This window comes from Euleptes europaea, chromosome 18 (genome assembly GCF_029931775.1).
Source record: "Euleptes europaea isolate rEulEur1 chromosome 18, rEulEur1.hap1, whole genome shotgun sequence".
NCBI lineage: Eukaryota > Metazoa > Chordata > Lepidosauria > Squamata > Sphaerodactylidae > Euleptes > Euleptes europaea.
The window spans coordinates 5,941,861-5,966,357 of NC_079329.1; the positions used below are offsets into that span (position 1 = coordinate 5,941,861).

General features: G+C 43.3%; 3 protein-coding genes and 1 pseudogene across 3 annotated transcripts; all 4 read left to right on the forward strand.

The window, feature by feature from the left end:
- The first annotated feature begins 4,631 nt into the window (after window positions 1-4,631).
- On the forward strand, window positions 4,632-5,558 carry LOC130489883 (olfactory receptor 10G6-like; annotated as a pseudogene).
- Window positions 5,559-9,349: 3,791 nt separating this feature from the next.
- On the forward strand, window positions 9,350-10,294 carry LOC130490251 (olfactory receptor 10G6-like). The gene has a single exon (XM_056864075.1). It carries the CDS (start codon window positions 9,350-9,352, stop codon window positions 10,292-10,294), a length of 945 nt encoding a protein of 314 aa, XP_056720053.1.
- Window positions 10,295-14,363: 4,069 nt separating this feature from the next.
- Window positions 14,364-15,314, forward strand: LOC130490252 (olfactory receptor 10G6-like). Its single transcript, XM_056864077.1, has one exon. It carries the CDS (start codon window positions 14,364-14,366, stop codon window positions 15,312-15,314), a length of 951 nt encoding a protein of 316 aa, XP_056720055.1.
- Window positions 15,315-20,576: 5,262 nt separating this feature from the next.
- LOC130490253 (olfactory receptor 958-like) lies at window positions 20,577-21,512 on the forward strand. Its single transcript, XM_056864078.1, has one exon. The coding sequence runs from the start codon at window positions 20,577-20,579 to the stop codon at window positions 21,510-21,512; it is 936 nt and encodes a 311-aa protein (XP_056720056.1).
- The last annotated feature ends 2,985 nt before the right edge of the window (window positions 21,513-24,497 follow it).

Consider the following 24,497-nt stretch of genomic DNA (forward strand, 5'->3'; position numbering starts at 1 on the left):
TTGTAGGTTATCCGGGCTGTGTAACCGGGGTCTTGGTATTTTCTTTCCTGACGTTTCGCCAGCAGCTGTGGCAGGCATCTTCAGAGAAGTAACACTGAAGGACAGTGTCTCTCAGTGTCAAGTATGTAGGAAGAGTAATATATAGTCAGAAGGGGGTTGGGTTTGAGATGAGTCATTATCCTGCAAAAGTATCAAATGTGCTAATAATTGTCCTGTAAGTATCAAGATAATGTGCTAATGTGGGTATGGTATGTTAACGTGGAACCATTGTATCCTGAAGTGATCTGTTAACATGTGGAATCCCAAGCTAATCTGCATGGCTATTGTGGACTGTAGTCTTTGTTTGTCTGGAGTTTTTCAGGACAGGAAGCCAAGCCTTATTCATTCTTAAACTCTCTTCTTTTCTGTTAAAGTTGTGCTGGAATGTGCTGCTAATTACCATGCAAAAATGGCCAGTGTGTAGGGTTGGGGTCTGGACTGCAGTCCTCATGTTGGCTGTAAATTTGTTCAGTTCACAATTTTGAAAGAGACCTGTAAAAAGCTTTCAAGGAGAGTTATCTGCTCCATTTAGAAAATACCTCTTTGATGATGTTGAGAGGGCTAGTAGAATGTGGGATGCTGTGATATTAAGAACTGAACAAGAGTTGCAGAAGATGTAAGTAATGGTAGGGTGAACAATCAGGTTAATTTAGTTTGTGGAGCATTTATTTGATAGCTAGCTGGTATATTATAATGTATGTAATTTGCTTTGAATTATTGTTTACCTATTTATCTTTTGATATTTTGATATTTATTTTTCTATGTACCTGTAATAATGTTATTTTTTCTAAATAAAGTAGTTTTGCAAAAAAAAAAAAAAAAACCCTCTTGAGGTTGTCCTGCCAATGAAGCTTAACAGGTGAGATTACCAGAGATCAGCAGTGAAAATGAACATTAGCTCATGTAATAGCCCCAAAGCATCAAGATAAGTCTCCTCAGAAGAGTGGTTAGCGTATCTAGGGTTCCCAATCTCCAAGTGAGGCCTGGAGATCTCTCGGAATCACAGCTGTTGTCCACACTACCGAGATCAGTTCCCCTGGAGAAAATGGCAACTTTGAATAGTGGACTCTATGGCATTATACCCCACTGAGGTCCCTCCCCACCACCAAATCCTGTCTTCCCCTAGCTCTACCCCCAAATTTCCAAGAATTTCCCAACCCAGAGTTGTCAACCCTAAGTGTATCCCATTGTTATAGAATGTTTAGGGTTCATTTTAATAATTTTATCTTTTTTAGCAGACTTTCAATAATTTATCCATTTCCTTTTTTCACTTTTCTTTTGGTGATAGATAATTTTGGATTTTATAGCTATTTAGAATTTAACTTTAGATTGTAAAGATGTTCATAGTTTTAAATTATTACACCTTTTTAATCCCATGCTTCCGCCAAACAATGGACATGATCTCCCCCTCTTCCATTTTATCCCCATGACAACCAGGGATCTGTGAGAATGAGTGTGCCACTTGTCTATATAACTGGAAAATATATAGGGGCCTTCCCTAGGGTTGCCAACCTCCAGGTACTAGCTCGAGATCTCCTGCTATTACAACTGATCTCCAGATGACAGAGATAAGTTCGCCTGGAGAAAATGGCCACTTTGGCAATTGGTCTGTATGGCATTGAAGCATGGCATTGTTTCCCCACTCCTCCACATGAGCCGTAGACTCTGATCTGGTGAACTGGATTTGTTTCCCCACTCCTCCACATGAAGCCTGCTGGGTGACCTTGAGCTAGTCACAGATCTCTCCGAACCCTCTCAGCCCCACCTGCCGCACAAGGTGTCTGTTGTGGGGATAGGAAGGGAAGGTGATTGTAAGCCACTTTGAGATTCCTTAAAGGTAGAGAAAAGTGGGGTATAAAAACCAACACTTCTTCTTTTTCTTCTGTGTCAGTCTTCTAGGTGGATATTACATATTTTTTTCCAGCTCTCATGGAATTCGCTGGCTAGATCTCACCGTGATGAGATGCTTGAGATGAATTGTAAGCTAGTAACATGGTTTTTCCATTCAAAAATTCCCAGATGTGATTACAGCACTGGTTCCCAACCGAGGGTCCGTGGACCCCCAGGGGTCCGCAAGAACTAAATTAAGGTCCGCGAAACAAAGTTATAAACCCATAATTAATATTTTCAATTAAAAGTTCTCTATTATAAAAATATATATTCAAATATTATTCTAAGTTTAATGTTTAACTAACAGTTATGATTAAAGTTTATTTTCAAATTCTCAGAATTTTTATTTTGAACCTTGGGGTCCCTGCACCGAACAAAAAAGTCCTAGTGGTCCCTGGTAAAAAAAAAAAAAAAAGGTTGGGAACCACTGGATTACAGGCACAAAAAAAGAATTTCATCCAATTAAGAAACATTTTTAATACCACTCTTTGGAGTCTGAGAAAAGGATAAAATCATAAACACTTCAATTCTCACCTGAGCACATGCTTGGGTCTCTGGGGGAAATAAGTGAACGGGAGTCTCCTGACTCAAAGATGATGCAACATTACAAAGACATCAGAAAAACAGAAAAGCGTGCCTGTTGGGGGATAGGATTCATCCAATGTACTATCCATAGCACAAGGTTAAAAGAAGAAGTCTAACTTAGATGGATCCTTGTGGCTGGGTTGTCCCCGCCAAAGACTCATCCCTGGATAACTATCTCCCCTTTTGGTTGGCAGCATCACAGAGACATCAATACACAACAAGAGAAGGAAGCAAGAATAGAAGGAAATCATCTGGCCACGCATGTTCCGGACCACAACAGCATCTGCCATCAAATATACGTTGCTCTTGAAATTGACAGAGACCTGTTTTTGCGTAACATCTCTAGAAGAAAATCTGGATCTCAGAACCTCCAGGAAAACTCCATTTGCAAATATTGGGTCTACATGAAGTTATGTTTGGGGCAGCCCAAATTATATTTCTCTCATTGAGCAGCCATAACTGCCCTTGATGAAAACTTCTGATGAGGTCACTGAAGTGAAACGAACTGCAATCATAAGAAGCCGGCGAGTATTAAGTAAGCTTCTGTGTGCTTCTGCTAGTGTTAGACACTCTTGAGCTCTTTTCTAGCATCCATCGACAGCTTCTGTCAAGTCTTCCAGGGAAGACCACTAGAAATTCTGCAGCAGGCATATCACTGTGTTGAAGCAATCATTTCCCTATCCCTGAAAGAGTTTGGATAACTATCTTGAATGAGTTGGGAAGGTTACATATCTCCTCCTAAGGTGTTTCACAAAAGGTGGGAAGGGCTTTGGAAAGTCAAACCATGCCAAAACTGTTATGTGAGTCTGATGTCCGTTGTTATGTTCTCTGAGATGATAAATTATTTCTGAATGCTTCTTAATTCTTCTGCATTATTTCCCTAGCATTTGGTAATCATTTCAGACTAGCGATCCAATGCAAAAGGTCTACTCATTAGGTCTACTCATTAGGATTTCTGGATTCTCCAGTTCACTGTTACAAATTTGCTTGGAGTAAACAGGCGTGGAGGGAAAAAGGTTAGGACCTCATAATTTCTGAGTGTGGCGTTTTTCTATAGGTCTGGGCAAATTGTGAAGAGCTGTGCTGGTCTATGAGTGTTTTTAATAAAGATTGAAATTGAGATATAGGTCTGGGCAAGCCTTCAGTTCCTACGTTCTAGAACAAGCTACTGACAGTATGTGAAATGTGATATGTATTAGACTACCTGAATTAATAAATAGCCATCGGTATTCTGGGCATGCATTCACTTCCTTTTTCAAACATATTGAATTCAGGTCCTCTTCTATGTTTATTCTACCTTCTGTTCCCTCCCCCAATAGAAGCACCAGTCATCAGCCCTTTGGTGACTAGACAGAAACCCTCACATGCAGTCATGAAAACATGACTTGCTGCGGCAAGCGTGGATCTGAAGACAGGGATAGCAATCCTGCACTGGAATTAGAAGTTCTTGCTGACACCTTCCTCCAGCCATACCCAGTGGTGAAAGAAACAAATGAGCTACCCCTGAAGTGAATGCTTCCCAAAGCATAGTGGGAAGATGAGGGAATGAAAATACACCATTCCAACATGGATCGGAGAGTGTTTCCTACCAAAAGGCATTTAATTTACTCAAGACAAAACTGAATAAACTGGTGGGGGGGGGAGAAGGCACCCCCTGTCTTATCCTTCCCTGCATACCATCCCCGGACAGTGCCCCATCCCTGCCCAAAATATATCCCACACTTCAACAAGCCAGTGTGGTGTAGTGGTTAAGAGCAGTGCTTTGGAGCAGTGGACTCTGATCTGGAGAACCGGGTTTGATTCCCCACTCCTCTACATGAGAGGTGGAGGCTAATCTGGTGAACTGGATTTGTTTCCCCACTCCTACACATGAAGCCAGCTGGGTGACCTTGGTCTAGTCACACACTCTCAGTCCCACCTACCTCACAGGGTGTTTGTTGTAAGGAAGGGAAGGTGATTGTAAGCCGGTTTGAGTCTCCCTTAAGTGGTAGAGAAAGTCAGTATATAAAAGCCAACTCTTCTTTTTCTTCTTCAAACTGGCTGATGCCACAATATGTTTTTTTTTTCATTTATGCAAAAATAACTGAATTTATTTCCCCTAAATAATAGTTCCGGTCATGGAGTGTTCAAACCAGACGACGCCAACTGAGTTTATCCTCGCTGGGTTACGATACCCAAAAGAACTAGAGATCCCCTTGTTCCTCTTCTTCTTAATTATGTACATTTTGACCCTCTCTGGAAACTCCCTGATTCTCTGGGTGGTGGTGTCAAACCTCCAGTTGCACAAGCCCATGTACTGGTTCCTCTGCCATTTGTCCCTCCTGGATATGGCTTTCTCCTCCGTTGTCATCCCCAAAGTGATTGCAGGATTTGCCCCCGGCGGGAAAGTCATTTCTTTGGGGGAATGTGTATCTCAGTTATTCCTTTTCCACTTCATTGGGTGCGCCGAAAGTCTTCTTTACACCCTGATGGCTTATGACCGCTTCTTGGCTATCTGTAAGCCCCTCCATTACAGCAACCTGATGAGCTGGAAAGCCTGCCTCATCCTCTCCTCGGGCACAGTGATTGGAGGCTGCTTGAACTCAATGGTCGAGACAATCCTCACCTTTCAATTGCCCTTTGGCCAGAGAAACCGTGTGGACTACATCTTCTGTGACATTCCTGCTGTGCTCAAGTTGGCTTGTGCTGACACAAGGCTCAATGAGATGGTGACCTTAATAGACATCGGGCTGGTGGCCATGACTTGCTTCCTCCTTATCCTGACCTCCTAAGTGTACATTGTCGCCGCCATTTTGAGGATCAAAAGCTGAGAAGGGCGTCGCCGGGCCTTCTCCACTTGCTCAGCCCATGTTACGGTGGTGGGCATATATTACATACCTGTGGTGTTCCATTACCTGAGACCAGCTTCTCAGGACTCAATGGATGGCGTGATATGTATGTTGTACACCTCAATCACTCCATTTTTGAATCCTGTCATATACACCCTTAGGAACAAGGACATTAAGGTTGCTCTAATGAAACAGTGGGGTACGAATCCCGAATAAACAGGTGGCTTGCTCAGAATGGACTTCTTAATTTAATGTGATCATGAGTTAATTGAAGTGGATTTTGGATTTCAACATATAGTGAGTCAGTTGGAATAGGAAATCTGGAACATAATCCCATCGTTGTTGCTGTTGGAAGTGAAGGACTTTGCGCTGTCTCTTAACCTCAGACTCCAGAGGGGGACAAGACTAGTGAGTCAGAGAGGTAGAGGGGACAAGACTCTGAGGCATCTTTTCTCTACTGCTCTGACCTATCCCTTTGATATGTAGATTGCTACTCTTAGGGAAACTTCCTTCCTTCCTGTTTCTTCCCCACCTCCTCACACACACTGGCACTCTTCTCCATCTTGCTGCCATGAGGGAAAGACGCATGTCCTGGATCTCCCTCCATCCTAGTTAGTTAGAATAGAATAGAATAGAATAGAATAGAATAGAATAGAATAGAATAGAATAGAATAGAATAGAATAGAATAGAATAGATAGGCAACTATACTTTATCCTATCCAGAAATGGATTTCCTACAATAAATGAAGTATATTAGTTAAATAGACAAAAGGCTCCTAGGTCTGGATGGGCTTCTCTGCGCACAACAGCCTTTGTGCACTCTGCTAATTTAACAGGGATTTGGGCATAACAAAGCCCTCACAATCCAACAGTTGCGTCATTGGCTCTGACTCAATTCAGGGTGTCGGCTTGGACTTTTCAATTCCCTTCACAGCCTGGAACCCGGATTCCTATGAAATGACCTCTTTCTGTATGGCTCCTTTATTCAAATCAGTGGAAGAACCTTAGTTAGAGTAGCTTCATCGAAGGACGTGAGCTGGAAGCGAACACATGAAGCTTGCTTATACTGAATCAGACCACTGGCCCATCAAGGCCGGTCTTGTTTACTCAGACAGACAGTGGCTCTCCAGGGTCTCAAGTGAAGGTCTTTGGTCATGAAAACTGCAAAATTGTTTATCGAGAAATATATATGTATAAGCAGTTAAATGTTAAAATTAAGTCTTCCTCCTTATCCTGACCTCTTTTGGTATGCTTATTTTCTCCATTTGATGATTTTGTAAAGAGTTGGTTTGAAAAATGTGTATTTTTGGGTGGAGCAGACAAGAGTGATGTGCATTGTGAAATAAAACAAAGTTTTGCATAAATGTGTTAACATAACACCTTTTACCACATTTAAATTAAAAAAAGAAAAAAGAGTTTTGGCAGAGGCTTAAAGTAGGAACCACAGGGACCTAACCTATTTGTTTTTATTTATTTTTAAACTTATATCCCACTCTCTATCCTAGCCAAGGCCGGGCTCAGAGTGGCTAACATCCATTAAAATCATACAATAATCAATACATTATACTATGAAATAATTTACCTTTTAAAACCATCATTTCTCTGACACTAAAATTAAGGTTGCCATGTCCCTCTTTGCCACTGGCAGGAGGTTTTTGGGGGGGAGTATGAGGAGGGTGGGGTTTGGGGAGGGAAGAGACTTCAATGCCATAGAGTCCAATTATGAAAGCGGCCATTTTCTGCAGGGGAACTGATCTCTATCGGCTGGAGATCAGTTGTAATGGCAGGAGATCTCCAGCTACTACCTGGAGGTTGGCAACCCTAACTAAAATCCAGTTGGTGCCCATGCTTCAGTACTCAGGTCCATAGCCATCCCGGGGACAATAGTCAGGGTCCCCAGTCAAACAACCCGGATGAAGTGAGGGAAGGGGTAGGGGAAGGGAGGCCATCTATGATAGAAACCGTTGGTGCCCTCAACCATAGGCCTCGTAGAACATCTCAGTCTTGTAGGCCCTGCGGAACTGCACCAGGTCCCACAGGGCCCTGGTCTCACTAGATAGTTCCACCAGGCCGGGGCCAGGGCCAAAGTAGCCCTGGCCCTGATTGAGGACAGCTGGACATTTCTTGGGCCAGGGACTACCAGTAGGTTGTTGTTTGCTGAGGATTGTTCTTTTAGTCAACAACATCTTAAACGGCAACTATGGGAATGTCTCTCCCATTATGCCCCCCAAAGATCTTCTAAATTCCATTGATTTTAATGAGAGTTATTCAGTTGTTTATTTCCTGCTGAAACAAAGTGATTAATATGGACAGACCTGCATTCTAAGAAAGAATTGTTGTCCATAGCTGCATGTAGTCCAGCACTGATTAACACTCATGGGTGTGACAGAAGGAGTGTAAGTTCAGTCACCCATAGCCAACAGTGATGGAAAAGACACAGCGATAGGAAAATACTGAGAGTTTAGCTCCTGACTTAGATCACAACTGCAAATGAACTTCAGAAGTGTTTGCGATGTCAAACTGGGAATCAGGGAGCTGGGCCCATTGTGCGGTATTCAGGTGGCCACATCCACACCTCAGTTTTCCAATTTGTAATCATTTGAAGAGTTCCCATGGAAGGGACACCCTTGCCCCTTGGGATGGTTCCCTTGAGTTCCACCAAAAGAAAGGACCTTTTTAATGAGACCTTCTGGAATTTTGCCATTCGCTCAAGAACAAATGAAGTCTCATGAGCAGATGTCCCTCTAAATCAAGGGGCATGAAATAAGTAAAGAACAGAGGAGACAGGTAGATGCCATTCGCACAAAGCATGAGCTTTGAAGGTGGATGATATTAATCAGATCCGGAGATGAAGGTGGATGATATTAATCAGATCCGGAGCGAAAGATTCATTGGAAAACCTATTTGCATTTATTTATGTATCTATCAAGTTTATACCCCACCACTCCCTCGATAAGCAAGGCTTGGGTGGCTTTCAACAAAGTAAAATACAATTCAACTAGACCATTTTATTTTTTAAGACCAATTAATCCCCTCTATGAACAGAGTTATTTATATCGTGAGTGGGTTCTTTGGACAATGCCCACCTGTTACGAAGAACACATCACATATTCGAACATTGGTTACATGCCAGTTAGAAGGAGTTCCTGATGTACACCCAGATGTATACATATTGTAGTCCTTACAAAGATCTTCAGCTGGAGAACCGTTTCTCACCTCCACTGAAACATACAGATTGACTTTTACATATACCCGGAGAGGACTCATCCGACTGAGAATGGACTGGCTTGTCTGTTACCCAGGTAAAAGGTAAAAATCTAAATCATCGCGGGGAACTGCTGCTTTGTTCAACTGCTTCCAAGATCGACTGCTCCAACTGAAGATGGATAAAACTGCACAAGTATCAGTTATCGTATCCTAAATTTAATATTAGCAGGTTTATAACAATGTCATTCTCAAGGACGGAACAGGAGGTGGCATATTTTTAAAATTCTAATTGTAATAGTTTGATTAGCGTTTTGGATCTGATCTTTTCAATATATATGCTACCAGGATGAAAGTGAAGAAAGTGTTTGGAATCAAAATTCCTGGTATTCTTGTCCTGTTTGTGATGATTTAATTAGTAAAAAGAGGAAATTGGGAATTTAGAACACTTAAAAAGCCTCTAGGAGGGTAGTGGGTGTTACAGAACTACTGCTGAGAAACAGAAGTCAATATTTATAGAAAATTTATAGGATAAGCTCTGAACAGTAAAGTCTACACCCAGAGAAGTGAATTCAGTGCTAGGGATGGTATTCTGCTGCTGTCTGAGGCCAATTTTATTATTTAGAACGTAACTAAATACTGATAATCCTGGAATTACTTCTAAAACAGTTATTAACTGAGCATGAATAGGTTCTTTTCTTGGTTCAGATGATTGTGTAAGTATCACCATACGCTCCTTTGCCACAATGAGTTTGGGTGAGATTATTGCTATTGGATTTCAGGCAGCAATAAGTACTGCTTGAATGGAGTGTGAAAATGCAACAATGGTACTGGAAAATTTCGAACTTTTAGGATTCATGTACCCCAAAGACCTGAAATTCCTGTTGCTCTTCTTCTTCCTCCTCATGTATATACTGTCTCTTTCTGGAAATGGCTTGATCCTCTTAGTCGTCACACTGGAATCCCGTTTGCACAAGCCAATGTACTGGTTCCTCTGCCACCTGTCTATCATGGACATGATGGTCTCCTCGGTGGTGGTGCCCAAACTGATCACATGGCTGGTAAAGGGCAATGGGCTTATCTCCTATGCTGGCTGTGTGTCCCAACTCTTCTTATTCCACTTCCTGGGCTGCACAGAATGCTTCTTGTACACCGTTATGGCCTTTGACCGCTTCATGGCCATCTGCAAACCACTCCGCTATGGCACTATCATGAACCCCCGAATTTGCTTCTGCCTCGCTGTTGGCACCTGGTTCGGAGGCTCTCTGCACTCTGTGATACAGACCTCCCTCACTTTTCGCTTGCCATACGGCCGGAGGATCCTGGTGACCTACATCTTCTGTGACATCCCAGCTATGCTGAAGCTGGCCTGCGCAGACACATCCCTCAATGAGATGGTGACATTGGTCGACATTGGGTTTGTGGCCATGACCTGCTTCCTCCTGATTCTGACATCCTATGTATATATCGTCTCTGCCATCCTGAGGATTCCCACTTCTAAAGGGAGATACCGGGCCTTCTCCACTTGTACAGCCCATGTGACCTTGGTGGTGATCTATTATGTTCCTGTGGTTTACAACTACCTACGTCCAGCATCTCAGAACTCTCTTGATGGAGTGGTAGCTATGTTCTACACTGCAGTGACCCCCTTCTTAAATCCTCTCATATACACGCTGAGGAACAAGGAGATGAAAGATGGTCTGTGGAAACTCTGCCATAGGAAATCACAGTGCTGCCTTCACTACTGAAGTTCATTTTCTTAAAAATGAGAGACCAAGGAAGAAGAAGAAGAGTTGGTTTTTATATGCCAACTTTCTCTACCACTTAAGGAAGACTCAAACCGGCTTACAATCACCTTCCCTGCCCCTCCCTGCAACAGACACCCTGTGAGGTAGGTGGAGCTGAGAGAGCTGTGACTAGCCCAAGGTCACCCAGCTGGTTTCATATGCAGGAGTGGGGAAACAACTCCAGTTCACCAGATTAGCCTCCACCGCTCATGTGGAGGAGCGGGGAATCAAACGCAGTTCTCCAGATTAGAGGCCACCACTCCAAACCACTGCTCTTAACCATTACACCATGCTGGCTCTGGGTATAAAGTTATAAAGCAGTGTATAAAATCTCAATATTCTTGGAGTAGCAGACATTAGTGCCAGAAAAGAAAGAAACACGTTAGTTATTCATTACACTTATGTCCCTTCCTTTCTCTAAGTTCCTTAGTGTGGTGTACGTAGTTCTCCATGTTATCCTGCGAGGTAAGTTTGGATGAGAGAGCCTCTCAGCAAGTTTGGTGGTTGAGTGGGAATCCGAATCTAGGCCTCACTGGGCTCAGTGAGACACTGTAACCCCCATAAAACTGGCTATGATGCTAGTGTGTTAAGTGACCACACGGTGGGCAATCTAAGTTTGGAACAATCACCTGATGCGTATTTTCTTTTTTTTGTCCAATACTTGCTCTTCATGATTGAGATGTTAAGTAAAAGTCGGTAACCATAAGATCCTGCTTCTTCTCTTTGAACAACGGCAGAATTCTAAAATCCAGTTGATGAGATGGATCCAACCAGTTCTTCTGTGGATGAAAAAAAAGGGAGGAGGTGTCCCTTTGCATTCCCAAAAAGGCTATGCTTGGGATCATGGGGCCTGCATGTACAAAAGCTCTGTGGGATGAAGACTGTAGTAAGGAGAGGAATTTGGGCAAGATGGAGTGAAAAGGTCAGATCAGGGGTGTCAAACATACGACCCACGGGCCAGATATGGCCCCTTGAGAGCTCTTATCCGGCCCATGAGCCAGCCAAGGCAGCCACTTCCCCCCACCTCGTTCCCGATTTGGGCTGGGTAGCTTGCAGCAGATTCGCCAACTGAGGCAGCCACCCACCCTGTCCCAAGATGTCAATGATCAAAGACTGTTAAATAAAAGAAAATACTGTATGAGTGTTATTGCCTGAAGCATGTTTCCATTTTAAGTAAAAAATAAAGTAAAAAATAATGTCATTAATTGGCTTTGCCTGTGTCTTCTACATCACCAGTACCTGGCATTAAATTCTATGGTACCTATGGCCCGGCCCGACCAAGTGACACTTATGTTATATCCGGCCCTCGTAACAAATTAGTTTGACACCGCTGGGCTAGATAGAGTCAACCCTGTGTTTATCTTCTGGGATGCATGGCTAGATCTCAAACCACAGCAGCAATGTTTATGGGGAACTCAACAGAAGACTGCTTCAGGAAACTCCATTAAGCAATTATTCAATGTGTGAATCGCACACTGAAATATGTATTTCTCTTTAAACATTACTGTGCAGATCTCTGGGAAACAGATGTACAGTGATGATTAACGATTCATATGGAACATTCTTACAGTTTATATATTTATTATGAATAATGCCTGCACATCCCTCAACAATTGTGATGTGGAGAGCAGCCTTAAATACACCCCTCATAACAATCAACACCCCTTGTCTAAGGCAACAAGACAGTCAATGTGGTCAAAGAACTCTCCGAGGCACCAAACCAGTTGAGCCCCTTTTGGCTCCATCGTCACATCAGTTTTCCAATATGTAATCCAGTGGGGAGGGGCTGTGGCTCAGTGGTAGAGCATCTGCTTGGCATGCAGAAGGTCCCAGGTTCAATCCACGGCATCTCCAGTTAAAGGGACTAGGCAAGTAGGTGATGGGAAAGACCTCTGCCTGAGACCCTGGAGAGATGCTGCCGGTCTAAGTAGACAATACTGACTTTGATGGACCAAGGGACTGATTCAGTAGAAGTCTGCTTCATGTGAGTAATGGGCCGCCCAAAGTGGGGTTGATGTGCATTTGGGGAGACCCGCCGTTGCAGCTTACATAAGAACATAGGAACATAAGAAAAGCCATGTTGGATCAGACCAAGGTCCATCAAGTCCAGCAGTCTGTTCACACAGTGGCCAACCGGGTGCCTCTAGGAAGCCCACAGACAACTGCAGCAGCATTGTCCTGCCTGTGTCCCACAGCACCTAATATATTCCACATGCTCCTCTGATCCTGGAGAGAATAAGTATGCATCATGACTAGTAGCCATTTTAAGTAGTAGCCATGAATACTCCTCTCCTCCATGTACATGTCCACTCCCCTCTTAAAGCCGTCCAAGTTGACAGCCATTACCACATCCTGGAACGACATGCTTGTGTTCTAACAAAAAGAAGCAACCTTTTTTAATAAGGCCTTCTGGAATTAGTCATTAACTCCAGAACAGATGATGTCTCATGGGCAAAGGTCCTTGTGAACCCAGGGATGCGGAATGAGTTCAGAGCAGAGGGGGCAGGGAATGGGTAGTCACATATGGAGCACAAGTGATTATAAAGAGAAATGTGGAGGACATTAATCAGAATCAGAAGGAACTATCCACCAGAACATCTATTTCCTTAGACATAGCAGTGTCCTTTGTGAACTGAGTTATTATTTATATCAGATGCATGTTTTGAGAACTATTGCGGAAGAATGTAGCACACGTTAGATGCTTTTCGGAAGAGGTTCCTGCTGAACACCCAGCGCAGTTCATAGAGGGCTGTCACCAAGTAATTTCTTGCACCAGAAAACTTTGGTAAGGGAGTTCTTAGGTATATTGACGTTTCAGTGCAAGACAGAGAACAAAGGAAGAGAAACTGGATTTGGGAGGTCTCTTATGAATAAATGTTGGAATTGAGAATGCAGAGTGTACTCGGTAAAATATCTAGATTTGTGCATATTATTGCCCTTCCCAAAAAATCGTCAGCTGATGGTCCTTCTCTCAGCTTCACTGAAACATAACAATCTGACTTTTACATGTACCAGGTGAGAACTGCATTGATCGGCCACAGACTGGATCCCTCTTAACCATAAGGGGCAAAAATACAAATCATCTTGAGTTTCGCTCAACAGCTGCTATGAGGGGGAAATGGACAAAAATCTGCAATTGTCAGTGGTGGGGTAACTATCAACCAGTGGTATACCCAGGCCAGTAGTTGTGAGTTACCTATCAGTTCGTATCCTAATATTGAAATAAGCAAGTTTATGCCAATATTGAACTTGAGGACAGAATGATAAATTGTTTGCTTAGCTGTTATGCATTTTCTGTCGGTATGTATGATATTTTTGAAATACTAATTGGTGCTTTGTTTCCGAATTTTGCTTCTAATTCTGCCCAAGTTCAATCAGATGGAAGAGTGGCTCATAATGTTTCTTGAATGAGAGGCCAAGATTCCCGGTATCCTTGTTATTGGGAATCTGATGAGTGTACAATGGGAAATATTTATCTATATTTTATTGATTTAAAACACTGGAAATATGGAATTCAGGAATCCTGGATTTTGCCTCCCAAATACTTTTGCTGGATGGAGATGTTTTGAGTACTACAGATAGGAGGGAATCAAGATTTCACACTAGACAAAAGAAATAGTTGGAATGCTGTACTAAGACGGACAAGATTCAGGTTCCAATTACCATGCAAGCCATGAAGCTCACTTGGATGACTCACTCTCCCTCACTGAAACTACCTTAGTGAGTGGCTGTGAAAAGAAAATAAAGGAACAGAGAACCATATTCTGAAGTTTTTAAAAAAATCACACAAAGACCATTAGGGCAACATGCTATTGTAGGGTAAGATGGAGAAGTCTATATATTAGAAAACAGGGCTTTTTGACCCTCGAATCATGGATTCTCTTTAGAACTGCATGAAGAAGAATTTCTTATTTATTCTTAAGAATCCGACAACTGCTTCAAAACAATCATTATTAACTGGAGTAACACTTACAATGACCTTTTCTTCTTTGTAGTACTTGTGGATTGGCAACATACATTTTGTTCTGCAATGATCGGTGCTGCCGTAAAAGAGTGTGGAAACACAACATCACCGATTGAGAACTTTGAACTTCTAGGATTCCCCTACCCCAAAGACCTGAAATTCCTGATTCTCTTCTTCTTCCTCTTCATGTATATACTATCTCTTTCTGGAAATGGCTTGATCCTCTTAGTAGTAACACTGGAACCTCATTTACACAAGCCAATGTACTGGTTCCTCTGCCACTTGTCCCTGATGGACATGCTGGTCTCCTCGGTTGTGTTGCCCAAATTAATTTCTTGGTTCATAGGTGGCAATGGGCTTATCTCCTATGCAGGCTGTGTGACCCAGCTTTTCTTCTTCCACTTCCTGGGCTGTACGGAATGCTTCCTGTACACTGTGATGGCTTTTGACCGCTTCATGGCCATCTGCAAGCCCCTCCGTTACAGCACTATCATGAACCACCGAGTTTGCTTCTGCCTTGCCATTGGTACCTGGTTTGGAGGGTCTATGCATGGTGCGATACATTCCTCCCTTACCTTCCACTTGCCGTATGGCTGGAGAAACCAGGTGAACTACATATTATGTGACATCCCAGCTATGCTGAAGCTAGCCTGCGCAGACACGTCCCTCAATGAGATGGTGACACTGGTGGACATTGGGTTTGTGGCGATGGCTTGCTTCCTCCTGATTCTGACATCCTATGTGTATATCGTCTCTGCCATCCTTAGGATTCCCACTTCTAAAGGGAGGCACCGGGCCTTCTCCACTTGCACAGCCCATATTACCTTGGTGTTGATCTATTATGTTCCTGTGGTGTACAACTATGTGCGCCCACCATCCCAGGACTCCTTTGATGGAGTGGTAGTCATGTTCTATGCTGCAGTGACCCCCTTCTTAAATCCCCTCATATACACGCTGAGGAACAAAGAGATGAAAGATGGCATACGTAAATTGTGTAGCAGGAAGGCACAGTGCTAATGGAGATCTGTTTGTCAAATACAATTTTGGCAAAAAACCAAAGAAGAAAACATTGTTGTGTGTGTTTGGCGCCATCAAGTCGCTTCTGACTCATGGCGACCCTATGTATCAATGTCCTCCAAAATGTCCTATCGTTGAAGGGTCATCTCCTTCCGTACTGTCTAGCTTACTAATTAAGGTCTTATGGGAGGCTCTGATCACCTGGCAGCAGCTAGAGGCAGGGCTTTGTCCATGGTGGCACCCCATTTCTGGATTTTCCACCAGCCCAAACTATTCTTGTTCACCTAGGCTATTAATTTTAACTATCTGCTGTAGCATTTTGTAGCTGCCTTCTTGCCTGCTGCCACTGATACATTCATGGCCATTTGTAGGCTTCAGACTGAAATTTTGATGGTTTTATGATGGCTAATTTGGATGGTATGCATTCGATGTATTAGGGTTTGTTTGTTTTACTGTGTTTTTCAGTACATGGTGTACAGCATGGTGTAGTGGTTAAAGAGCGGTGGTTTGGAGCGGTGGGCTCTAATCTGGAGAACCAGGTTTGATTCCCCACTCCTCCACATGAAACCAGCAGGGTGACCTTGGGCTAGTCACAGCTCAGAGTTCTCTCAGCCCCACCTACCTCACAGGGTGTCTGTTATGGGGAGGGGAAGGTGATTGTAAGCCAGTTTGATTCTTCCTTAAATGGTAGAGCAAGTCGGCATATAAAAACCAACTCTTTTCCTTTTTCTCAATCAGGTGTCCAGAGAGATGGCATTTCAATCGAGTAAATAAATAAAAGACTGCATGTTCATATCTGGGGTCACTTGCTTTGAAAACCCTACAGGGTTGCCATAAGTCAGTGGTGACTTGATGGCAAAAAAAATCTAGTAATACTTAAACACCCAGACATCTTATTCCTTAACAGTGAATGTGGTTAAATATTTTCTTAATTCTCCCCCCATTGGAATGGACCTTTAAAATGTTTACATTTTCCTGGATGATGCCATATGTTTATTAAAAGCATCACTCAAACTCAGATTTCAGAACCAAAAATTTGGTAATGTTTTACCCCAGTGTTTAATATATATATTTCAGTGTGGTTTTTTTTAATATATATATATATATATATATATATATATATATATATATATATATATATATATATATACATATATATACACACACACACACACACACATACACACACATATACATACATATATATATATATATATATATATATATATATATATACACACACACACACACACACACACACACACACACACATGTACATATACATACATGAATTTCTTTCCTGCCTTAATCCATATCATATGATGTATGAGTCTCAGACGGGTCGAACAATGGTGTAAGACAAACCTTCAGGTTGAATGATATCACTAATAATTTGCAACGGCTAAAAACCAAACCAAACAAATAATGCTTGAGTCATCTCTAATTAACATTTGTGCAGAATGTGAACAAAACAATTTTAATTGTTAGCCCAACGGAAGGATTTCAAGTAGGAGCCCAACGAATGCTTCACTGTGGGGACCTTATAGACTCCAATCAGCTTAAAAGATGAGATTGTCAACATGCTGAGTTTGCAGGGGCTACGGAGAAGTTCTGAAACTGCAGGTCTGAGTGACGTTATCATTGGGGTCAGCACTGAATACTTTGGGAACAGAATCTGCATCACATTTAGACACCGTGAGACACAATGTATGTGAGTTTTTCACCCCTGTGGATAACTGGGTTTGTCAGATGAATTGGTTTTTTGCTCTGTATCAAGATTAGAAGTCGCTGTAGGCAGATTGTTGTCTTCAGTTGCAGCTCCTTTAACGTTAAAACAGTTATTCAAAATTGTCTGGAAGCAAATTGCCAACTGCTCACAGTATGTTGGTCTGATGGCATTCTCCCATTTGGAGGTTTTACACTCTGTAGTACAAAGTCAGGCTAGGAAAGGACTGAACATACGTAGTGGGGATGGAACAAGAGAAAACCAGTCGACAGTGGAAGAGAAGGTGGGGCAAGGTCGGCGCAATTTGGTTCATAGAAAGTTTGGGTCAAAACATCTGGTTTTGCTGTCAAAGAAGAACGTTAAAAAAAGGATGGTGGCTGCTGGGATTTGCCAGACACACCTCAAGTAAATCCTATAAGCAATGGCCATATGAGAGATGGATGCTTCAAGAAGCCTGGCTCAGTGGTAAAGCATCTGCTCAGCATGCTGATGGTCCCAGGTTACATCCCTGGCATCTCCAGTTGAAACAACCAGGTATTGCCAATTTAAAAGACTTCTGCCTCAGACCCTGGAGAGCCCATCTGAGCAGACCATACTGACCTTGATGGACCAAGGGTCTGATTCAGTAGAAAGCAGCTGTGTGTGTGTGTTCATATTTTAATTTTTTGCACTTTGCCAATGGTGTCTGGATCCTAGTCCATTGCTTTAGTAGATGCTATGTTTGGCGGCTGTATGCACTTGGAGCCATAATACAAAATGTGACCTCATTGTTTTCTCATTCATATGGCTTCCCACATAATGAATGGCGCCCTGACCAGGATGGACCAGGATGGCCTGAAATCATCAGATCTTGGAAGCTAAGCCGGGTGAGCCCTGGTTAGCACTTGGATGGGAGACCATCAAGAAAATCCATAGTTTCTATGCTGATGGCAAATTGTGGAACTCCCTACACCAGGATGTGGTTATGGCTGCCAACTTGGAAGACTTGAAGAGGGGAGTGGACATGTTCATGGAGGTCAGGACTATCCGTGACTACTAATCAAAATGGATACTAGTCATGATGCATACCTATTCTCTCCAGGATCAGAGGAGCATGCCTATTATATTAGGTGCCGTGGAACACAGGCAGGATAAATGCTGCTGCAGCCATCTTGTTTGTGGGCTCCCTAGAGGCACCTGGTTGGCCACTGTGTGAACAGACTGCTGGACTGGATGAGCCTCGGTCTGATCCAGCAGGGCTTTTCTTATGTTCTTATAGTAAACCACCTCTGTTTGTCTCTTGCCTTGAAAACCCTATGAGGTTGCCATGAGTCAGCTGTGACTTGATGGCACTTTGCACACATAATGAATGGCACAGAGAGAGAGTACGATGTAGAAAGAAATTACATTATTTTTTTCTCCCCATTTAAGCATCACCCACTGGCAACAGATCTATAGCAAACACACACAAAAGAGTACTTTTTCACACAACAGAATCTATTGTTACAAGATGCCGTGATGGCCACTAGATTAAAAGGGGTGGGGGAGTTCAGACAAATGCAGGGATCTGTCTATCAATGGTTTTTACCCATTAATGATAAGCAACGGAAACCCTTGTAGTCATCTGAGTGCCCATTACAAGAATCTTCCCAGAGAAGACGGCCATCATTTGCCTGGTTCATGAGCTCTCCAGAAGTATCTAGATAACTGCTTACAGACTGCAAGCCTACGGACACTTTGCTGGAAGTAAAGCCCCAATGAATAACATGGGATTTGCTTCTGAGGAGATCTGCTTAGGATTGTTCCCTTGGTGATCAGCGCCGGTTGGCCTAGCAGGAAAGCTTTTATGGACAGCTCACCCTGAACGATTGGGGATGATGCGGTAATAACGGCAAATATTAGGATCATTTATATGAAATGTGACGGCTATTGTCTTTGTCTCTCCTTAATGCTCTTCTTGCAAGTTCATCAGCTTTCAGTCACTTCAAATGGCAAACTTGCATGAATCTCACTAATATATCTTTCAATTTCTGCCCTTTAGCTCTCAGCAAGAGTTTGGAATTATTAGGAAAGCAAGCAATACAACAGGCTGTCAACATGTGTCATAAATAATAGGAAAGGCACCTTCTTTATAGATGCTTAAAGAAACCTTGCTATGGAACAAAAAAACACCTTAAAACATTAGTTCATAGAAGAGAAGGGCAATCATCGAATGCTTGAGTTTCGCTCAATAAACATAAAATAAAAATGCAATATTTAAAGCAATATAAGTAATTGGGAAGAAATGAAACATTTTGCGACCTATTTATATGCATTATTTATCGGTGTAGTTTTTTAACATACAATCAAGCGTTTTCTTCATGTGTTCCGAGAAGATATCCCAGCTTTACAGCAGAGCGATTTTTTTTTCTTCCCTAGGGAAATCATTCTTGTTTTAATCAAAATATTGTCTAGCAAGTATCCACTTATGAATGGTTGACGTGTATCCTTCCAGACAATATTATTCTCATAGGTTAAAGGTGAACTGCAACTAAACATTTGGGCCCAATCCACCAAAGCTGAGCATTTTTAAGTACCATTCACTTTGTATGATTAATTCTTCCCATATAGAAAAGAGCCAGAGTCCAGTAGCACCTTAAAGACTAACCATATATCTGGCAGGGTATGAGCTGCATCTGAAGAAGTGAGCTGTGGCTCACGAAGGCTGATACCCTGCCAGAAATTTGGTTACTCTTTACGGTGCTACTGGACTCTGGCTCTTTTCTGCCACTATTGACAAACACGGCTACCCATCATGATCTGTCTTCCCATCTAGTTACACTTGCCCCAGTGAAATGAAGTAAGAAGTAGAAGGAGAGTTGGTGTTTACACTCCCGCTTTTCTCTACCTTAAGGAGTCTCTAAGCGGCTGAAAATCACCTTCCCTTCCTTTCCCCACAACAGACACCTTGTGAGTTAGGTGGGGCTGAGAAAGTCCAGAGAGAACTGGACCTGCCCCAGGTCACAGAGCAGGCTTCATGCGGAGGAGTGGGGAAACAAACCCAGTTCTCCAAATTAGAGTCCACTGCTCTTAACCACACCACCTTTGGTTGAATTGCTTCCTTGGAACAAAATCTTTATTTTAAAATATAAAAATATGACTCATTAATTTGGTCCTCTGCCTCTATTGCTCGGACCAAAGAAAGGACATAAAGGATATTTGTATCTCAACACCACTTCGGATTTGGTCCCTTTGGTCATTAACTGCAGTGTATGGAATGTCTACCATCAAGTTGCAGCCAATTTATGGTGCCCCTGTAGGGTTTTCAAGGCCAGAGATGTTCAGAGGTGGTTTGCCATTGCCTCTCGCTGCATAGCAACCCTGTCCTTCCTTGGTGGTCTCCCATCCAAGAACTAAGAAGGGCTGACCCTGCTTAGCTTCTGAGGTCTGAGAAGATCAGGCTAGCCTGGGTCATCTAAGTCAAGCTGTTCCAAGTATTACAGGAACGGAAACTTTGCATCCAATAAAGTATTATTCACTATGTGCTATTTTTCTGTTTGCGCACAGGAATCGGTCCCATGGACTCCACCGTGGTGACCCATTTCATCCTCCTTGGCATCGCCCTCACTGAAGGCCTTCAAAACATCCTGTTCGTTGTATTCTTGATCTTCTATGTGTGCACCTTGCTGGGGAACGGGCTGATCATGTCCGCCATCATCACTGACTCCCGCCTCCACACTCCTATGTACTTCTTCCTCTGCAACCTCTCTATCCTCGACATCGGCTTTTCTTCCGTGAGCACCCCCAAGATGCTGGCTAACCTCTGGGCACAAAGCAGAATAATTTTGTTAGGGGGATGCATGTCCCAGGTCTTCTTCTACCACTTCCTAGGAAGCACGGAATGTCTCCTGTACACTGTCATGGCCTATGACCGATACGTTGCCATCTGCCATCCCTTGCGGTATCTCATCATCATGAACTGGAAGGTGTGTGCTATCTTGGCTGCTGGCACGTGGGTCACCAGCTCCTTCCATGCCACGATTCTCATCACCTTGACCTTCACATTACTCTATTGTGGGCCTAATGAAGTGGACTACTTCTTCTGCAACATCTTCCCAGTGGTCAAGTTGGCTTGTGCCAACACAGTTATCATTGAGACAGTGAGCTTCACCAACATCGGCCTGGTGCCCATGACTTGCTTCCTTCTGATCCTCACCTCCTATGTCCGCATCATGTATTCTGTCCTGAGGATGAGTTCCGGGGAGGGACAGTGCAAGGCGGTGTCCACCTGTGCCTCACACTTAACTGTGGTGACCCTCTTCTTCAGCCCCTGGGCTCTTGTCTACACTCAGCCAACACTGAGTGAGATTCTGTTGGCCCCGGTACAGTTTTTTGGCTATGTAGTGACACCCACGCTCAACCCAGTCATCTACATCCTACGGAACAAAGAAGTGAAAGCAGCTTTGACTAAACTAACAGGGGGGAAGAGAGTTTCACAGACAACAACCCACTAGGTCAGTGATTCCCAACCTGGGGTACGCATACCCACAGGGGTACAAACCAGGACATTTAGCGGTACGCAAAAAATAATAATAATAATGGTGGGAGAAACTACATACGTCAACAGTGTAAGACAAGACACAAGTCATAAGTTGCGAAATTAATTTAACTTTATGATGAGAAAAGCCCCATTCTCTCACTTCGTTATTTTGGCGAATGGTGGGGAGTCCCTCCCTAAACAATGTGTTGCAAAGATGCCACTACAGCGCGCATGCTCAGCGGCACACCCCTCACAGGCTCAACTTTCATTCTCCTCTGCTTAACGAACTTTCGAGTACAGTCGCACCAGCACCAGTGTATATATATACATAAATATATATACTTTAAGATACTCTGCTATAATGGTAATATTGGCATAGATTAAGTACAATACTAAAGTTACAATACAGAAAATACAATTTGGTTCTGTGAGGCATTTTAATATAAAGCTTTTATATATATAACTATCTATCTAATATCTATCTATCTATCTATCTGTCTATCTGTCAATTATCTATCTATCTATATCACAATAGGTAATGTAATCTGTGCTTTTGGCAAGTTCAAGTACATATTCAGTCTCTCCCTCCCTCTATGGGATACCTATATTTTATACCTTATATGTGTAAATAGCTTTAAGAACAATAGAAGGTAGAACGATTATAGACTCGCTCTGAATAAGGGCTGAACATGATCTTGCCTTAGTGTTGTATTAAATATGTGTGTTGTGTATTTTTTTATGTGTAGTGTTGAAAATAAAAATAATAAAAATTTAAAAGAACTTACTTTAAATGTATGCTGATGGCATCTGGACTGATGGTAACTGAGAAGAAAAGAGATTTAGGGGTTGTAGTGGACAATGAAAGTGTCGCCTTAGTGTGTAGTGTCAAAACTCCATGCTGCAAAGCCCTTGCATATATCTATGGCTGGGCCTCATTTGCAATACTGTGCAGAGTTCTAGTCACCATTCCTCAAAAAAGATATTTCAGATCTGGAAAAAGGGTGGGAAATGATCAAGATGGCACTAAGGTAGGAGTTGCATTTTGCAGCAGCTGCCTTTTTCGCTGGTTTTTAGTCCAATTATAGATGTAATTGGATTGGACTGGATTTGGTCCGGCAGCATTTTGAGTTTTATGAGGTCCCTGGACACTGTTATCTGCGAGGGAACTCGAGAATCGGCAGGGGATCAGTTGTAATAGCGGGAGATCTCCTGATAGTAGCCAGAGGTTGGCAACCCTACACAGCCAGCAACCAATAAAACAGGTGAAAAGTGAAACTAAAGTATACAATACAATAATGAGTGCACAATACAATAAAGGAACTTCACCAAATTCACAACTCACCACGATGTACTTTTAAAAAAAATATATTAATTTTTCAAACAGAAAACCACCACCCAAACAAACAACAACAAAAACCTTTAAAAAACAAACAAGGTCCATTTATGCACGAGAGGTTTTGCCTTGGGTTTGCTGCTTGCTAGATGCACATTTTCCCCACCTGAATTCTCAGTACTCAAAAATAAACCCCCATACAGAGTTTGGAGAATTCCAATGGGGAAAATGTAGAGCAGGGGTGGGGAACCTTTTTTCTGCCAAGGGCCATTTGCGCATTTATAACATTATTCGGGGGCCATAACCAGGTGTAGATCTCCTGGGGGGGAGACTACGGTTTCCAGGTCTCCAGCCACCACCTGGACGTTGGCAACCCCAGGGGAGACCACGCAGAGAAGGCCTGGAGGGCGCCTCCGCTCCCTTGTCCTCCCCCCTCCCAGGCGGGAGGGCAGCCAGCGGTAGGCCTGAGCAAATGAGGAGCCAGGAGGCAGCCAATCCACAGAGAAGGAAAGGAGGAAGGAAAGAAAACAGAGAAAGAGGAAAAGGGAGGGAGGGGAAAAGAGAGAGAAAGGGAGAAAGAAATGGAGGGAGGGGGAGAAAGAAAGAAAAGGACGGAGGGAGACAGACAAAGAGACAGAAAAAGAGGGAGAGAGGGAGAGAAAGGAGAGTGACAAAAAAAGAAGAAGAAAATAAAGAAAAGCCTTCCCCCACACACACACACCTGTGCATGCCAGCCCCACACGACCAGGCCCCAACCTCCACGCCTCCCCCCCCCACACCCCCAGCCCCGGAGCTCCCGAGGGCCACAGAAAATGTCCTCGGGGGCCGCATACGGCCCCAGGGCCTGAGGTTCCCCATCCCTGACCTAGAGAGCGGAGAACCCAAGGCAAATCCTCCCATGCATAAGTGGCCATAGAAAACAAGAAAAAAACATAAAGTTGATCCAGATTATTGACAGAGAGGGTTGCCAGCTCCTTCCTCTCCTCCTGCGGGAGGTTTTTGAAGCAAAGCTTGGGCGGAGATTGCTAGCGTTTTCGGAGGTTGAGTGGCAAATCAGCCCGTCACGATGCGGCGCTTCCGGGTGTAAACCGGAAGTGACGTAATCCCATCATGAGTGCAATCTCCGCTCCTGGGGCCACGAGGGGAGGGGTTTTTCATGGGCCCCACTTGTAATGCTTAAATGCTTGGAGCAACGGTGGTCAATGGGAGCTGGGGGGCAGGATCCCCTGCCTCGACCAGGTAAACCTAATGAGGCAGCACTCTCCTCACCTCAGCACATCCTTTTTGGTGTCCCTCTAACCCTAGGTGATCGCCTAGGTTTGTCTCCTGGTTGAGCTGACCCTGATCATAAAAGTCTTTGAGATGCAGCACAAGGACCAAGGTGGGAGAAAAGGCAGATCCATATGTTCTAGTCCAAATGCACCATATTCAGAAGAGTTTTCCAGTCATCAGTGTCACCCCCTTGGTTAATCTCCTTGTACTTGACAAAGTGAGCTTTGACTTGCAAAAGCTTATACCCTTAGGCAGATAATGAGAGGGAGGGCATCTTGGCCATCTTCTGGTCACTAGGGGTGTGGGGGGGGGGAGGTAGTTGTGAATTTCCTGCATTGTGCAGGGGGTTGGACT

Bases quoted from the DNA above. Each gene is read 5' to 3' on its own strand.
- LOC130490251 (XM_056864075.1), top strand. From the start codon at position 9,350: ATGGAGTGTGAAAATGCAACAATGGTACTGGAAAATTTCGAACTTTTA.
- LOC130490252 (XM_056864077.1), top strand. From the start codon at position 14,364: ATGATCGGTGCTGCCGTAAAAGAGTGTGGAAACACAACATCACCGATT.
- LOC130490253 (XM_056864078.1), top strand. From the start codon at position 20,577: ATGGACTCCACCGTGGTGACCCATTTCATCCTCCTTGGCATCGCCCTC.